This window comes from Nilaparvata lugens, chromosome 2 (assembly GCF_014356525.2).
Source record: "Nilaparvata lugens isolate BPH chromosome 2, ASM1435652v1, whole genome shotgun sequence".
In the NCBI taxonomy this organism is placed as follows: Eukaryota; Metazoa; Arthropoda; class Insecta; order Hemiptera; family Delphacidae; genus Nilaparvata; species Nilaparvata lugens.
In genome coordinates this window covers 7,901,777-7,921,775 of record NC_052505.1, presented here as the reverse complement: position 1 = coordinate 7,921,775, position 19,999 = coordinate 7,901,777, and the positions used below count along the sequence as shown (strand labels likewise).

General features: G+C 35.3%; 1 protein-coding gene across 2 annotated transcripts in view; it reads left to right on the top strand.

The window, feature by feature from the left end:
- The first annotated feature begins 6,723 nt into the window (after positions 1-6,723).
- LOC111048057 (protein sidekick-like) overlaps positions 6,724-19,999 on the top strand; it is a 273,765-nt gene continuing 260,489 nt past the window's right edge. For both annotated transcript variants that reach the window (XM_039420460.1, XM_039420458.1), the window contains exons 1-2: positions 6,724-7,077; positions 15,551-15,938. In XM_039420460.1, coding sequence (XP_039276394.1) covers positions 15,845-15,938 — 94 coding nt within the window. In that variant the 5' untranslated portion in view covers positions 6,724-7,077; positions 15,551-15,844. The remainder of the gene's footprint in view (positions 7,078-15,550; positions 15,939-19,999) is intronic.

Genomic DNA, 19,999 nt, shown 5'->3' with positions numbered 1-19,999 from the left:
GGAGTCCTTACCATTGAGCTCAGCCTGCGCAGTGTTCGTAGCTCGACCAGGGGATAATTCTCATCACTGAATAGCTTACAATAATAGCCTCGGAAACAGGACCAGGAATTTTGATAATAATCAATCCTGTTATTGACAAATTCCACTTTGAATTGATGATAATTCATTCTATTACTAAATCCCCCTTATTTTGTGGTATGGATTGTTGAAGCATTCAATGTGTGCAGAAAGTGTATAGAATTGTAAAAGCTTTGGTTGCAGAATGAAGTACTTCATGTTGTAACTTGAACATCATACTATGAACTATCATATTATACCCTGGTGACTATTGTTCAAAACATGAATATAGTATTATGTCATATCTGTAGATCGATTCCGTTTACCCCTGAGACAAGATCGAGCCGTCATAGGTTCAAGGGGCCAAGTGTTTGCATTCCACAACATGGTGTGGATCTCTCGAGAATTGACCCATCATCACGTATTCATGCGTTGTATTCTGCTATCGCCATTCATTCAAACGGTAACCATTCTGATCCAAAATGGAAATTTCAAGCCAGAACAGATATATTTCAAAGAAGCCAGTCTTCCTTTTTCCTCTTCAGGTGTGATTCTTTAGCGGCGTCTCGATACGCTTGATTAGAGCCGTCGCAACTCGAGATCAAAACCTAGAAATTCCTTAGATTCAATGACAAATTGGATTTTTGTGTTATATGAACGTGTTTATGAGATGAATTTGGAGTGTTGGCAACTATCAAAGATCTAAGCTCATGTATAAGTAGTCTATGCTACTTTATAATATCGCTTTTAGAATTAATAATTATTAAAATGAATCATCAAATCAATTGAATTCATGGGTTATATGCTCTAGCCGCTGCGGCTCTGACCACGCGTCTCTAGGCGCTTGTCTCGAGACGCCACTGTTGAATTGCACCTCAAATATGCGATATCATTTATTCATTCTTCAACAGAAGCCGTAATATTTTCTAAATGGTCATGCCAGGTTTTCATGCAAGCTATTTCTAAAATTAAGAACTATTGATAAAGGACCAAGAATTTCAAATAAAAAAATAAAATGTATGTATTATTGTTAAAATTTATTTATTATTCACGAAATTACATTAAAATGTCGAATGTTATTGTAACTAACTAGGTCATAGCATGAATATTGTACTGATAAGAGCAGCAAAAATTAATTATAACAGTTTCGAATATAATAAGAATTGTATAGAAATATTAAATTATAAATTATTGATTCAACTGAGTCACATGGTGAATGAATCTCTTTGGCAAGTCTAAGCCAATCATATGTCATAGAAATAGCACCAAAAGGGATGATCGTTTGAAAACATCATATGTCAATCTGTTATCAGACAGCAAACCTGCCTTATCATAATAAAATAATGCTAGTGCATGTACACTGTATAGAGGAACTGTATCTAGAGAATCAAGCAGTTTAAAAAATTATACAAATTAAGTTATTATTGTAATTAAAGGAATTATATTTTACTGCTTGCCACTGACGTCATGCCTACGTCATAATCATTCTACCAATGGCAAATTTTCATGCAAATTAATTACACAGAGATTCTCAGAGAAAAGGTTCTAGCCAAAGTCTTAGAAGAAGACTTCACTTACCTTTTAAAATCCTCACCGCTAAGACCTTGTTGAAAGTTAACAAAGACCTATTAGTGAAATTTTGTTCGATTTTTGTATATTTTATCTGTGAGCCAATATTTTAGGCTATTTTATTTGTTATTTTATAAATTTATTTCATCAATCGATAATTCGAGAAATTCAAACTTAATTATCCCCTAGTTGTTCTGGTGAGGGAGATATTTAATTAAAATTCCACACGTGCTAAGACCGAAGCCTGGACCGGCCACCGATCAAACAAATTTGATCCAAAGGAACCACGACCGCCAAGAGGATTCACGTGAGTTTTATATTTTGGGGCCCCAATCTTCGCTTCGAAAGAAATAACAGTGCAGAAAATATAAAATTTTTCTTCGTTAAAGTAATGCATGGCCACGTCGACAAGCGCTTATAATTATTAAGATCCTAGAGTTTATCTGATATAGAATTTATAAGAACTTGTAGTTGATTAACTATCCTCCGCTGCCAGAACCACGACCCGAGCAATTTCAAAAATCTTTTATAATTTATTTTCACTATTTTTCACAAAATCGTTAAATTTGTCAATTATAAAATTCTGTTGAATCATGCTTGGTATCATGCGAGCACAAGCAAACTTCTAATCATTTTTGTTAATGTTAAACTATTTTCAATCTGTAATCCAAGCTCTGAATCTGCACTGTCAAATCATATATTTTTATTATATTATATTTCCATTTTGTCAATTCGTCTTCTGAGTTCGATTATTTCTTAAGCCTGTCAATCATTGTGTCTGACACGTTCTATATTATCAAGAACCGATCAAGTACGATCATTTAAATGATTGAATCAACCTAGATATTGGAACAGATCTAAGTAGATGTAGTGTGTGGGGTCAGATCGAGATTATCTATTCCCTGTCCTTACCTGCTCATATATCAGCTCTTATCTGTTACCAACTTCGACTTAGGAGCGAATTCGTCGACTGTATAGCAGATGCAGCTGGAGATCATATAATTTCCTACAATAGAGCATGAAACCCGACAAGACTTTGTTCTCGAAATATATTCCGAACTATATCTGGTCCTAGTACTCTATCTTAATCTTTCGGAACTTATTAGAGACGCAGTCCCGTAAATTATCTACATCGGGATTATTGCTCGACCTGTATGATTTTATATGCTGTTCCATCACAGGTAATAGTTTTAAGATATCCGTATTCAGTGTTTAGCAACCGCTACACTACTTTTGAAAACATTTTATCATTATATAATCTGTCATAAGAAGAATCAAGGGTGAGCGAGTGTTTATGCCTCCCGCGATTCAGACGATTGTATCGAATCTTGTAGTGACTCAATCAGTCTGGTATTCACTCAGCGTCCACGCACGCATTTTCAAAATTTCTAACCTCAATACTGGTGACTCAGTGCAAGATTCATTATAAGTGTGTCGTCCTATCCTTGGAGGCGATAGTAACTCCCCCAGGAAGAGCACTACACAATTTGGCTTGCAACGTGAGGCATTTAAAATACAGCACTACAGTTGTATGAAAGTGTTTATGAGATGAATTTGGAGTGTTGGCAACTATCAAAGATCTAAGGTCATGTATATAGTCTATGCTACTTTATAATATTGCTTTTAGAATTCATATTATAATGAATCATCAAATCAATTGAATTTATGGGTTATATGATCTAGACGCTGCGGCTCTGACCACGCGTCTCTAGGCGCTTGTCTCGAGACGCCGCTGTTGAATTGCACCTCAAATATGTGATATCATTTATCCATTCTTCAACAGAAGCCGTAATATTTTCTAAATGGTTCAAAGTGTTTTCTTGAAGTGATACGGCTTCATGTGAAATATGTCAATAAATTCAAAGAACTGGTGAAGCCTTATCCACATCACCCACTGACGCCAGACATGAAAGATGCAAGTCAAGGCATGTGTCTACTTGATTTATATACGGTGATTCTACGTGATTTTTCTTGTCAATTGGCTACATAAGTTACTATTCAGCACTAGACATTTTATCTCTGAAATCGAATTCATATAGCATGAATGTAATGATGTGCTCTCGTCTGACTGAATAACTTGAGAATTACAGTGATACAGGATGGACTATTTCAGGGTGGAGTCAACTCAAAAACGTACAGGAATGTTGTTTCAAGGATATCAATAAAATACTAATGTGATTAGACTGATGATTGTGAATATTATATTCATTAGAAAGAATTAACTACTTCCACCTATAACTTTCGTCCTACAAAACTATGTACCCGTTATTACCCAATCAGTTCTAGCCAGTAGAACTAAATAACTCTGACTTTTATTCCCAATCTGGTTCTATTTAATTGAATGTAATGCATTGGTGAACAAATCATCCTGAAACAAGTTTATGCTGAACACACAGTTTCACTCCATTAAGCTTCATTGTGCACGAATAAAGTCCATACACAACATTTTCCTCTGTTCTGGCCTTTAAAAATAGAATTCTTCATTTGCCATTGATGTTTCATATTATCAAACAATAGCTACCATTATGGAATCTCTTGTTTCTGCATGGCTCCTTTGCTTGTTGACAGATGAATCTTTCTACACGCATTATTTGTGTTGTGTAAATGGAAAGTTATCGAACAGTGAGAATATTCTACTGGATTTTAAGGCTATTATGGATCTAGCACGAATATGGAGAAAAATATTGCATGATTCAGTCATGCAATGTATTATGAAATTTAATACCCACCATTATGAGTATATTCGTGAATCTATCTTTGGATATTGAGGAGTTAATTGGATAATCAGAATATCACTTGAATGTCTGAACTGAGTGACAGCAGCTAAATGGAAAAGTACTGTAATTACCTTGACAAAAATAAGTAAGTCAGCCTGATAATAATTTTATCAAATAAACCAGGAAAAGTTTGCCGAAGTGAGCAATAATGCAAAAGAACATCGGTTGGGCGAAGGGCTTTCCAACGGGGTTGTGAACATGAATAATTTCCTGGAAAACGTTGCCTTTAATTTTCAGTAACCGGCTGAATTATATAATTCCCTCGTCGATGTATTCTCCCTCTCACAATAATTCAGTTGAAGTTCGACTCAACTTATTTCGAAGCTTGAACCACCTCACAAAATTGTAAATTGAACAAGATACCTTACTGCGTGGCTACAGGACAAACTCATAACTCTAAACTGGAAAAATTCGATAACTTTGAAAACCCTGTCAGATGGAATATGGAAGTGAGCTCATTCTGACTCTATCTGTAAGAAGTTGTTACAGAACAACACTTGACTGCTAGTTAAGTCTGGCTGAAAAAAATGTTTGAATGCTGGTTGTAAACTTGATTATGGAAAAGCCTGAGTTCATTATAAAAATTTATCAACAATTCTAAACTCACTTGTTTGACTTTGAAAATGTCACAGCAATCATGAATTTCAAAATACTGTTACATGTAGTAAATGGTGTTGGACACTTGATGATTTACACCTTGCCATAGATCCTATCAAAATACTATACTCCACATCATGTAAATAAACATTCACAGGGTTGACGTGGCATGTCTAATCGCTGATTTTATAATGCATTCACATCATGCTGCTGCTGATATTATTTATAAAATAGCCAATCTGAGAAATTCACAATGGGGTTGATAACTTCGTGCAAGAGAATTATATTGGATTGCTACTTCCATGTAATGGAAAGGCGTGACTGGACATGGAATAATCAACTGCAACATCCAACATGGTATGTTGTGATGTTGGAATTAGCATAATAGTGACAAACAGTCACGAAAAGTCACAAAACCGTCGCAATTCACTGAAATATTACCATATTTCGATATTTACGAAATTAATTAAAAAAGTATTTTCAATTGTTGATTTCCTAGAAAAATCATTCAACTTGTGAAAATATTTTCTGGAATGTATTTTTTTGCGTTGCATGTGCACCTTCTGCCGAGGTTCAATTATAGAATGTTTGAGTTCATCCAAACGAATCGAATTGTTCAAATCAATTTTTTAATTTGAAAATATCGCTACCATTTTTTAAGCATTCTCCAATAGAAAGTTATGTGAGCTCTGCATCTTTTCAGAAGTTGGTCATCCTACTCACTCATACTGAATGCTGTTGATTGAGAATACAGCATTATCAGAGCTTAATTCGGTTCAGAAAATTTCCATTATTATGATGATGATTTTCGCCTTCCACCCATAGATCAGAATACTCCACATCTACGTGCTTTACGTGAATAGCTCTCACACCACGATGTGGTCACGTTGACGAAATAAATCAGTTCTTTCTGTTTCCAAATGTGTTCACTGTCCAATTCTTGTTAGTCACCAGCAAAACAGCACGGTACTTTGATAAAAATTTGCAGTTAATTACTTAACCAAAGATCCAATAATTCACTTTTCTAAAAGGAGTTAAGTCAAGCCATTTCAATTGGAAATAATTAAAAAAGTAATATGAATATTCGAATTATTTTCATTCCTTGATGAAGAGAGAGCTTTTGTGATACTGCTACCCAAAATTCATTCACTTTTAAGGAGAATTAAAAAATCTGGTAGGTTTTTTGTGTTTTTCTCAGAATGACCTAAAATTGACTGAGCTCATTTTAGCATCTTATGATTCAGTTGCAGTTTCATCACCAATCCCGTAAAAATATTCTCCCTTAGAAATTCAGCTCAGTTTTCGAATTTCAATTCAATTTTAATTCTTGAACAAAAACTTCATGACTGCAGTTGTACGTTTGTACCTTAATATATGTGATCAGCTAATACTAATACAGTTTCAACTTATAAAAGTTCACTTTCAGAATACCTTCATAACTAGAATCACAACCCTCATCTGAAACAATCAAAGTTATATCTTCATAGAACCAGCAAGGTTAAATCCCACAAAGAAGCAGCATTTTCCAAAACCTGTTTCCCCGATGTGTAACCGATTTTCGGTCATGCATTGCGGGATATTTTTGTGATCGGGCATTTTGAGGGATTGTGAGCCGATTTTGCATGAGGGCGAGCGATGCGGTGGGGTGGTTGGGGGATTGAGGGGGTGAGAGCCGTGGAGGCCCGCGCAGAATCGATGTGACGCCCTGAGCGACTCGGCGCCCAGTCTGTGTGAAGCCAGCGTCGCGGTCGCGTCTAGACGTCCTATCGCCTGCTCTCACTTGTGTTGGCTGACAACCGTCGAGCATGCAGTGTTGTGGTGCACTTCCCCCGCGTCCCGTCCAAGGGCCCATCCGTCAGGCCCTGTCGTCGGCCCGTCAACCGACCAAACTAGTTTCTTGTTGCTAAGTGTTACAAGTTTACTTATTTTCCTACAGCTTTATCCTTTACATAGTGCTGTGAACGTTGTACATAGTGCTTTGGAGACACCGTACTATAACAGCAAAATATACCAGAATTCCTCCCAATAAATTCAAAAGGATATTTATGCAGAGCTGTTCTCAGGATGAACATTCAATGTAAGTAATATTAAATGAACTTTATCATTAGTTTAATTCTAATTCCGCCCAGAACAAAGAATACTTTCATTTAATTAATCCAAATTCGGGATATATACATATATATAGTTGAATGTTCCCTGCTTCATCCTTTAAACCATCTCGATGTAAAATGTCCTACAATTAATTAATACTATCAAAGTTTTCCAACTTATTCCATGAGGACAAGTCATGAATCATGACGGAAATATGAGTATCAACTGAAACAAGACTTGAATTATCCTGTTCAAGAAAAATAGCATCTTGTCTGAAACATGTTTTGACGGTTATATAATATGAGAATAGGAACTGCTCAATAGAATGGAAAAACAAGTTTTTATTCTATTCATTTCAGTTTGGGAATAAGTGGAACCGAATCGATTCAGTAAGTTTTTTAAAATAAATTGAGGGATGATTTTTCGTGAATTTATGAGAATTGGCACTACATGCATATGAGAATTGGCACTACATGCAAACTAGAATGGTGAATCAAACAAAACAAGTTACAAATTCCTGCCAATGCAGGAGAAGAATGGAAATAAGTAGAGGGTCCTATGCTGAGATTCAAAACGATAGAATTCTTTTAACCTCAAATACTTCACTTTTTATTATAACCACATCCGAATTTAAGATTCACTTTGATGTTGCTAATATATAACATGGAATCTGTGATTTCTATTCATGTAGAATCGTAGACTTGAAACCTATTGCTTGGGTATTACCACACAAAACTATGTGACTATGGATATTTTAATAATTTAATTGCTAGAAGTCTTTTCCAACAAGATGAGAGAAAATCTTTGGTTCTTGTGGTTTCTGGAATCAATTATAATATTCAAAAGAATTTCTACTTTAGGGTTGTAACTTGTAGTGATACTTGTTTTATGTTGGATAGCTATCTATATTGATAAGGCTGTAACAGGTCATTATCAATCGGAGAATAACTTGTTTCAGTTGTTTCATTATTAACGGCTTTTGGTGAACAAGCTGTGATTGACTTGATATATAAGAGATAGATTATTTTGCAACAACTGAGACTATAGTGAGGTCCACGTTATAATGAAAGTATTCGATTTACAATGATGTTGCAGCTCTTATCTATGAGATTAATCATTTCGATAACACTATCCAATAGCACTTTAGTAGGTCCGCAACCATATCGATTAAAATATTGATTAATTGAATCATTTATCTCAATTATGAAAATTCATCATTGAACCATGGGAAATATATTTTCCTGACGAATATAATGTCATTGATTATTTCGGAATAGAATGAACAGTTGATACATCAGATGTACGCTACCGGTAATTACTCTATCCTTCATAGGAGGCTATGACAAGGAAGAGAATCAGCAACGCTGATCTCCTATCTTTCTCCACTGCCATTTTAACGTGCACCCCGATATATTGTCCGATATGTTATTCGTTTTCTAGAATGGTTGTCTAAACGTGGAGTCAGCCCATTCTATATCAAACATGGGAAATACTATATTCAATTTTTTTAGATACTTTTAATCTTCCCAATTAGCTTTCGCTCAGTTGCACGAATGATTCTGCTACGATCCAATCATCTTCATTCAACAAAATATTTGAAAAAGTAAATTGAAAGTTTATGAGAACACTAATAGAACAAAATGAATGTGAATATTGGCAATCTGCCATCAGACAAAGTTATTAACATTATGGTATTTTGGAACTGATACTTGTTATCAGACTAGCATATATCAACATCATTAAATCCAGGTTTACGATTGGCAAGAATAGAAGACGGGAATTCAATACGACTAAACGGAAATAACATTTTGTTTCAAAGTAGCTTCTTGGTGGTTTGGAACCAAGAACTCATCTCTCATTATCATCCATCCCATTACCCACGCACAAGCCTAGTGCTCATGTGAACATCATCCTAAACCAAAACAAGAAAAATCTATAAAATCTAAACTGTGTAAAGGAGAAACTCTTCACACAAATATTGTGTGATATTCTAAAAAAAAATCAATTCTATGAAAACACACTGTACGGTACACTCAATGTTTATACGATGCAAGCAGCATACAAATTGGCTCAATGAAAAATCACAAAGAATGCATTTAAATTTAAAATTCAAATTGAATAAATATTCGAATTTTGGAGTTTGAAATCAAATTTCTATTGGTGAATGAAAATACTAAGGATATTTATCACAGCCTTTTCGATTATAGCGTTTTCAGATTTCTGGATAATCTTTGTCATTCTATTCGAGGGAGTCACTGAGGGAAATTTCATCTATCCAATATAAGTTATCAAATCTTCAATTGGGGTGTCATATTGTTTTCGTAGGACTACTTCTTCTTCTACTAGTGCCTATTCGTTCGGAATATTTGCGATCAGCCTGACTATGGATAACTTTTTTACAGCTATCCTGAAAAGGTCTGTTGTAGTCTTGGTACGCAGGTTTCTCAGCTTGATATACTCTTTCTTCCTGGTCCTCTCCTGCCATAGATCTTGGATAACGAATCTGAGCAGGCCGTATTTTTCTCCATTGCGCATGATATGGCCGAAATATGCAAGTTTCCTGCTCTTGAAGATGTTCATCACTTCCAAATCCTTATCCATTCGCTCCAATACAGTTTTGTTGGTCACTCTGTCCATTCATGATATTCTCAACACTGTCATCTACAGCCACATCTCAAAAGCCTCCAGTCTTTTTCCAGTTGACTTGGTCAATGTCCATGACTCCATCCCATAGAAGAGTATTAAGAGAATGTAGCAGTGGAGGAGTTTGATTTTTATGTACATACTAGCTGTACCCTGCCACGCTTCGCAGTGGCACATTGTGATTGAATGTTTATTTTTTTTTCTGTGGCCCCCACTATATATAAAATATGTGTTGGGAAACCACAAATATTATGCTTGTTAAATAAATTATGAACATCTGTGTTATGTGAGCTGTTAAATCTGGTTTATTGTGCAATTACAAAACTAAAAGGAAAAATAATGTTTATGTGAGAAATAAAATGAAAAAAAAGCAAATTTTTAGAAAAAAGAAATTAAAATGAGTAAATGAATACCTATATATAAAATAGAAAATTATTGATGGAAAATAATTAGATTCTAAAAGAAAAAAATATTTGAGAATAGTCTCTTAAAAAGGATTGATAAAAAAATGAATTAATAATATTCATAATATCTAGTTTGTAATAAGGTCTTCACTATAATTTATTCTATTTTCAATTATCCAAGTTTTTGTTTTTGCTTTAAATATATTAACCAGTACCATTTCCTTGATGTCCATTGGCAGCCTGTTGTAAATCTTCGGTCCTAAGTATGTGACTGTTCTCTGGGCGGCAGTTGTTGTCATCCTGGGGACTGCTAGATCAATATTCCTTCTTCGCGTGCTGTGGGTGTGGTCCATGTTGAGAAAGAACTGCGGGTTTTTCCTGATGAATGTGAGTAATTTGTGAATGTAAATTTGTCGGATGCTCAGTAGTTGGAGCTTTTCATATAGAGAATCTGAAGGGTAGAGTGGATGTTTCTGTCCCATTATTCTGAGGATGAGTTTCTGGACTTTAAAAACAGGATTGATATGGCAGAAATACGTAGCTCCCCATGCCAGGATTCCATATCTTGCTATTGACTCTACCAATGCGTGATATACAATTTTTAACGTATCCAGTGTGAGTATCTGTCGGAGTTGAATGAAACTGTAAACCAGTTTCCTGAGTTTTGTTGTTTGCTGTATGATGTGTTTGTCCCACCAAAGTAAGTCGTCTATTATAACTCCTAAATATTTTATATTATCTGTTCGTTCTACTGATGGACAATTGCAGTCTATGCGATTTATTTTGCAGTGATGTAACTTGATTGTATTTCGTACAGGTTTTTTGGAGTCCGTCAGTGAAAATGCTAGAAATTTAGTTTTTGATGAATTGAGAGTCAGGATATTACTGTGGAGCCAAAGTGTAATTTTTTCCATGCCTAATTCAGCGGTTATGAAAGTCTCGTTCCAGTTGTTGCCTTGAAATATCACAGCTGTGTCGTCGGCAAAGACAATAATCTTGCCACCAATGTCGAGTGAGCACAACTCATTGGCAAAGATGAGGTACAGTATCGGACCAAGAACTGTTCCTTGTGGCACGCCGAATTTTACAGGAAGGCCTTCTTCTGCACTCAGATTTTTCCCTATTCTCACTCTCTGTTTGCGAATGGTTGAGAAATGAGAAAAAACAAAGAATACATTTCATATAAGTTTAATTTTGCAATACTTGTTTATATACAATATTTTTTGTTTTTCCACTGTCTGCGTAAATATAAAGACTATCTGGTTTGCCGACTCGGGAACACGCAACATACAGTTGTCCATGTGAAAAGCAATCCACATCTAAATCTAGACCACACAATTCTAAAGATAGACTAATATATTATTATAATCTATCCCTTCATTTTGTTTATAATTATGATCAAATAACCAGCTGACTACTAAAATATTAGCCTACTTTGTATTTTAGCATGCAACACAGCCCAGATCGTATTATCAACAACACCGTTGTCAAATGCCGGTATGTTAGTAGAAAAGAGATAAGAATTTTTTTTATTTTTCGTTGTTTTATGATAGAAGGAAACATAGCATGAATATGAAATAGAAATAAGATATTGAAACTATAAGATAAGCCGATCAGCTTATGAACTAAGGTTTGGAGGATTATGAAACATTGACAATTGAGAAATTATGAATACACAAATGCAAGAATAAAAGCCTCAATAATTATTATTCATTACAAGATTGATTTACATCGATAAGATTATACTCACACTATCGACTGAATCGCCAATTGATTGTAGCACGGTACCGGTATCGATCCATTCACTGATTGAAATTACTACAATATTAACACAAGTAACACGATTATTTGCACTGAAACACGAATTATTATCGAAAAAAAAGCATCGGTATGCTTTCTTTGTTCTGAATTGCGAAAGTAATTGAAATCCAATAATTGTACCGGAAAACATACGGTAATCAAGAGTGTAGTTTACCGGTACTCTATATCTCACGAACCTGTTGAAGCTGCGTTTTGAAACATGCGCGCTATCTAGCGGTCAGATTTTGCACTTTGATTGCAGCAGCACTCAGCTCAAATCTGGCCAAAAATGGCCAAAGTTTCACCCCCTCCCCCCGGGCCACCCTGCGAGCCCGGTCAATTTTTATTTTTTTTAATCGACTTATTTTCGCGAGCTGACCCCGAATGTGAAGTCAAAAATCGGAAAAATCCATAAACAAAAAAGTTAAAAATTTTCGGGCGAGCGTAGCGCCCCTGAAAATTGTAAAAAGTAGATAAAAACCATCCTTGATGCGGATTTTATATCATGTTAAAATTTCAACTCAAACGGTCCAGTACTTTTGGAGTTTTTGCATTACACACAAACCAACATAACATTTTTATATATATAGATTAAGGTTGTGACTCTTGAACAGTTTTGCCATCTAATTTAATACAGCCCTCGCTCTATCTGTTTTGCATCTTACCTCTTGAGAATGATCCCATTCCTCATTGATCAAGGCCCCCAGATACGTGAACAGTGGCACCCTCTCTATCGGTTTGGTGTTATTCATCAATTCACATCCCCCTATTGCTCCCTTACTTGCTCGTAGGACTACAATTCAATTTAATTAGTCATTTACAAAGTGAAAAACACTTTTCAAATCAAAATTATATAATTATAAATTGTTTCTCCGCATAAACTATAGATCCATGCGCGGGAATCACTTTGAATGAGATTAGCATTAGCTGTGATTGCTAGTCAAAAAGCATTGAATGATTAAATGGAACTGGGAGATTCGGCGTGAGTGAATCAATGCTGATGTGCTGGAGAATTCCTAGGAATCGGTATACAATCACCTAGTTCGCAGAATTCGCGTTATTTGAGTAGAAAGATCAAACAGACTGATTTACGAGGACAGCTTGATGTGCAACGTAAATAACAGAAGCTGCAAGACACGTCACAGCCAAGGTATCTAGCTTGTCGTAAAATTGAAACTGAAAAACCAACTTGCCATGCTGTTAGAAAACTGTTATTCATCGTTAACGTCTTGACGAGTGACGTCATCCCCATAATAATTTCTCAGAGAAAGTGTAAACTATTCTTCCTTCAAATTTATGGGTAATAATCTCTCAACTGGATAAATTCAAAATTTCCTTTTCTACAGTGGGAATCTATTACAGTTTTTTTGATCAACGATGAATGTGATACCTCAGTAAAAATTATATCTTCTTCGTGATAATATTGTGATCTTGGTAAACCTATTTCGCTCTTATCTATAAACTCCTTGGAGTCGTCCATTCATCCATTTTTTTCAGAAACGTATTGAGATATTTTTTGAGATCTTAACCTACGTTTTCGACAGAGCATAATCTCTTAAAAACTGTGATCCGATTATTTTAATCTGGAATCCAGATTTTAAAAAGTTAAGATCAAGATCACTTGTATCAAGGATTTTGAGAAATTTTTTGAGTATTCCTTCCACAAAGGAAATGAAAATTTTTTTGAATAAGCTGTGATTTTCATGATGATTTCATATTCTGGAAAAATAGTTTCCAGAAAATTTCCATCAGATTGGTGATTTTGGAAAGTGGAAGTGAACTATTTACTCTCCATTCAAGGAAAAAATATTTGTTGATGCAATCATCAGGTGCAGATTGGTGATTTTGGAAAGTGGAAGTGAACTCTTTACTCTTCATTTGAGAAAAAAATATTGCTCGGTGCAATCATTAGGGCAACTTTGGATCGATGTGAAAATTGATAATTCTTTTAAATTTTAAATAATTGAAAGAACTTGACATCCGTGGAAGATATTAATCATTTGTTAGTCTACCTATTATCAATTAATCGAATAGGGAAAAATTGGTATATACTGTATAAAGAATTCAGTAACCGCGAACCGTGTCTATGGCCTATCAAAAATCAAATATGGTTCCTATCGGACCCGGAAGATTGAATGAATGACTTCTTTATTTGTTGACATGGCGAAGTTTGGACAGTAATGTTTACTCTACCACTCAACCACGAAGAATTGTGAATCGAAAAATATGTAATTCCTCGCTTACTCAAGAATGTAAGTCTGATACTAATTCAACTTTGTTCTCTGGAATGTTCCAAAATACTTTTACCCACATCGTATTGTTTCCGAATTATGGAAAGTGGGTCTCCAAAATTGTGAAATTTTGGTTGTTTGACCTCCATCCCTTTCAAGTTTGACCCTCCACTTTAAAGAGTCAGTAAGTCGGTCTGCAAATTATATTGAAGTGCACGTTAACCGTTACCGTTTTCAGCCAAAAGCATCTGTCATTATCAAGTATGATTTCAAAAACTCAAATTATCTATTACATCCATAAAATGAATGATCAGTAGAAGAGCCCACCCTGGAAGTCATTAGACGTTTCAGACAAAAAACAAGCAATAGATCTCCATGAATAATAGTCAACAAGTTCAATATATTCATAAAAATTGTTGCAATCACGTGAAAAATAGCATGATTTGACAACTAACTACAGAAACTATCAATCAATTATTGGGAACGAACAATGCCTACGTTTGACTCTAAACCCCGCCCTGATGTCTCAAAATTTCGCTGCAATTACTATTCTACAGGACTGTTCCAATGTTTCATGTTTCCATGATCATTTCCAGATGTTGTAATGGATCAGTAGGTATGTGATAAGATGTAACTCTGATTAGGATCCATTATGACCGATGCAAATGTTTTATAATATAGCTGAAACTTGACTATTTGAAATAACAAGTGGCTGATTCTGCTTGTAGCTCTAAACGGTGATGGTTGAAGTCAGCTCCAATGGAGCTGTTGAAAATAAAAGTCCTTATCAATACTATAATTATAATATGAGATTCCATTCTTCATTATCATCTATAAAACTTATTATAGTTTTCTCTTTCCGACCCTCCCCACTTCAAGTCGCACCCTTTCCTCCCAATTTTTCAACTTTTAGCATTCAATTCTATGCTTCTTCATCAGTTTTAGTTCATGATCAACTCAGTAGTTTTTTCTTTCGGAAAATTGTCTGCTATCAACAGAGTTAAAATTAAATCATCAACTTTTTAAACCTTCAGATATGAATGTGGTTTCCTGCATTCAATTTTGGAGCTGAACTTCAATCAGTTCCATAGTTTGATGATTGTGATCAAAAGTAAATAATCAATTCAATAATCAAGTTTTGTTGCTAAATCAAATTTCAAAGGTCAGGGCTGCTTTGGTATAAAAGAAATCTTTTTAGGAAGATAAATGAATGAGATAAACAGGGAAACATGAATGAATAAGTATAAAATAAATGAATGAACATGAGTAAGATGGAGCAGGAAGGTGTTGCTTTATCTGTGAAATTTGCTTGTGAACAGCCAACACATAGCTATGATTGCAAAGCAATTTTGTATTGATGATGATATTTTTTTGTTCGCAGATACTCGTTGATGCAAGAGTAGTGGCTGGCTGCTGTGGGCATTCGCATTCGCATTCACAGTTGATTGTGTTCAGCGCTCACACTCTGCTGGTGTAAATTGCAACGGCCATTCTCTGTTCACGGATTAACAGCTTCAGACAAACGTTCAGTGATATTCGTTTCTGTTGATAAAAAAGTGATCCGACAGGAGCGGCCCGATTATTGACTTCCGTTAGTGCAATATTTCAGTTGTAGAGACAATTTCGATGCGCCACAGTTGTACAAAACAAGTGCTACGACGGTGAATTCATTACAATGCAGACGTCTTTTTCGACATCTATAAGCTCGCTGCAGAGGATATATATCCTGTCAACCCTTTTCATTCTGTCTCTACTTGCATGTCTATCAGGTGAGTACCGGATCGATTACAATAAATCTTTCACTCTGCAATGTTCACACGAAATGTCCTTGTACAAACGAAGCATTGACACGCCTATATATTCTTGCCATGCTGGAATAGATCTCTCGACTGATTAAATTTTCCGAGAGACGGATGAACGCCAAAGTCTACGAACGTGATCTCTCACATCCATGTATGACTACTGTCATTTCTTTTGATAGCAAATTTCATTCGCTGAAGTGCCTATCACTTCATATCACAAAAGTAAATATGATAGTGTCATACTCACAAAGTGTGAGTCAGGTCACAGTCGATGACACATTACTTTCATTGAAGGTATTGTTCAAAAGTTCCAGACATTGTGATATTGAAAAGGTCCCAATGGAGTTCTCATGGAGTCATGTAAAACTTCACACCCAAGCTTCGATGTGTGTGGTAAATCGAACAGTGCATTACTGGAATGAAAATTTCTCAGCCATACTCTTACAAACTTATTACATATCACATTTCTCGTGACATAAATTATTATTATCACGATGTATTTGTCATTGGAGGGGAGAAGATTTCCCATGACTATTCAATAATTATGTGTTCTTTCTGACGTACTCTGCAAGGGAGAAGCTGAATCAATCCATTCTGTATTTTCACAAAAATATTATAATCACATCATTTTTATATGACAAAATTATCCCACAAGTGTGGATAATGACGTCATGAACATCTGATATTGTTCCTTTTGACTTTGGGCGTTTAATGAATTTGTCAGTGAACTGTTGGCAAGCAATAAATTTCCGAGTACCTGCAAACTGTTTTGGTGGCTGTGAGTCAAAATACATTTTAATTACTGCGCAGTTCCCGAACATTCATGGTGTGGAGGCCAGTTTTGTATTCAGACAAGACTCAAACATCGTTAACGCTACACTAAACCGTTAATGATGAGCAAACGTAAACAGCCTGTTAAAAAGCTCCTCACTGCGGAGAGCGCTTCTATTTCAGCTCTGTTCACACTGCTGATGTTTGTATGTTCTGCTTAATGTTCAGCTTCAACAGCTATGAACCAGACTAATGAACGATTAAGGGGAATAAAAGTTCTCACCTGAATGGTAACACTCTCATCATAATAGATAGTCACTCATGGCAGTGAAGAAGCTATTATTTATAATTTCTGTCTTTCAATTTTGCTTCTCAAACACACTCATTTCTTCTCCTTCTTCTTCACACAACCGATTTTCATATACAGTGATGACATATTTATCTTCTTCACTTCCTACTCATCTCATCTGGATACTCTATTTGAGTGTTTAGTCTCTCTTTCTCAACTACTGTTCCTTTTTTCTATTCTTCCTTTTGATGCAAGGTCCCTTTTGTTAAGCAGCTGATACAGTTATCGTTTAAAAGTACAATATACAATGAATTATGTTCACTCCAGATCTAGGATTCGTCTATCAATAAGTAAAAAATCTGTGAAAAACCAATCATAATTGATAGAAATCTTGATAAACTTATGCCCAAGTGGCTTTCCGAATATTTTTTCATATCAAGATTGGTAATGAGCACTTTGAAATCTTTTAAAGGGTGATAATATCAGCTAAGAGTTATTCATCAGTTACTAGACTCTTGGATCATTCTTGGTGGTTCGGAACCCATCTGACGAGAACGTTGTTCGGAGCGAGTCTCGGATAGTATTGGTGGTACACCTCCAGATCAATGAGTGCCACACCACTGCAAAAACTTATGTGTTTCCCAACTACTCTTCGGGTGTAGTAATTGTGCAAATCAAAAACAAATTACTGTCAATGAGGCATGGAAAATATGTTGAGAAATTCTGAAATTCAAAATACGATTTTCCAGTGCTACAGCCATTCACCGTCTGATATACATTTTGTAAAACAAAACTGCAAGCTTGATGAAATAATGAGAATAATAGGAATATCTTGTATTAATAACAATAACTCATTTTAATAACTTGCTGTTGATATTCCATTCTTGAAAGTATCATTAAATTAAAGAATGACAAAAATTTATTATAATGATTGGATGATAACATGACAACATTATTCTATCTGATTATTTTATTTCCATGAAACTTCCTGCTTTCCAGCAGATTTTGTCTGAATCTTTCGCTGGTAAGATTTTTTCACCTTCTCTCATAGTTCATCCCCGTCAAAATATTTCATGAATGTTCGAGAAACGAGAAGGTTAACACTAATAAAAGCTCACTCACCTTATCAATGAGTGAATAGCTGTGGATGCATATTTATGAGCGCTGGCCTACCAGAACAGATTAAGAAGGGATTTTCATTCACGTGCAAGGGTTTAATCTCACGCTAGAGGTGAACTATAAATCTACAATTATAGGTTTTACCTCGTCTCTTTAATCACTGCATTTTTAGCAGTCCCTGTTTATCATAGCTGCAGATAAGACCAAGCTTAGTCACGCATATGCGTTCCTGGAATTGAAGCTTGCTGTGTAACAACTCTACAACCAATTAGGTTATCAATTTGAAATTTCCCTACAAAGGACTAATCTCGATTCCTGTGTATCCCAATCAACTGTCAGAGTCTAGTGTAGTTGACTAATTAGCAAGTTTTTCGAACAAGCTTCATGATCAAAGTTGTGGATGAATGTGTGTTGAATGTGCAACGTTTTCCTCATTCCAGTGAATTATATCAATACGAGCATCATGGAATATGCAGTCAAACAGTGGAGAGATGACTTATTCCCGATTTCATGAGATTGAGCAATTATCGAATTCATCTATTTGGGAAAGTTTCCCTCGTAGAATTCGTAGAATGCTTCTTCGCTTCTGTTATGTATAGCACTGTTACTACTGTAATGTATAAATGTACCTATCATTACACATTATCTGGTGTAATTTGTATCATAAACTATCACTTTGAACATAAACTTGTTACATTACACCATGTGTCACGTTCAATCCGATGTTTGAATGAGTTTCTAATTATTCAATAATTCATTCTCAAACATTATCCAGCAACCACATGCCAACTTGCTGATCGATATAGTTTTGATTTATGAAGAATATCGCCCAATTACTGGGTGAAGCTAGGGGGCGGAGAAGATGATTCATTCAAGCCATGAATTAGCCTCAATTGGACGTTGGGAAATTCGCTTCTCTCATATTCATAATGAAATAATTACAGTAGAACCTCTGTATAACGAAGTCGATTAACCCGAGAAAAAATTCGCTGCAGAGAGGTATTCGTTATCGAGAGGTTGTTCTGTCAAAAAAACTTGCATGATGTTATGGATCTTATAATATATCACGGGCAGTAATTAAATGAATATGGTACATAAAACATAACACCGAGAACGTAGATAGTGACATTTTGTGAAATGTCACATATTTTACAAAATTGAAATGTGTGACAAAAGAAAATGGCGGGAGGATGGGGAAATCCGATATTACCGTTCCTTCATTCATAAATGGCAAGTTCTAACGATTGAAATGTGTGACAGAAGCAAGAATGAGAAAGTCCAGTCGTTTACCTGCCTGTTCTACAAATGAATTCTTGAAATTCTACATTTCCAGTAATTTGCATTCAATTTCAGACATGTGTTTCAACCTGTATTGACTGTCTATCATCCTTTCTTCTTCCTACCTGAATTGCCATTATTTTTAGTCTATTGAGCTATTGGAACTAAAAAATTCCTTGAAAATGACTGTCTGCTTCCTAAACACACTACATTTTATATATTGAAGTAAAGAGAGGTCCTTTGTTCTTGAGAGGTCCGAAAGTCGTTAAATAGAGGTAAATAAGCAGCCGAAAATCTGAAATGTCATGGGACCATGTAAAAATTCGTTGTGTAGAGGTTTTCGTTAAGTGGAGGTTCGTTATAGAGATGTTCGATGTATATTATGAGACGAATTATAGGACAAAGATCTATGAAATTGATATACGAATTTATCAGTTTATGGTAGGCCTATTGATAAATGAAGTTCATTTATCAATCTATTGTACAAAACACTATAATCAGTGATATAGAGTTTGAATTGAAGATACATTGACCAGCGACCAGACGTGAGCAATTAGTCCTGAAGGATTCA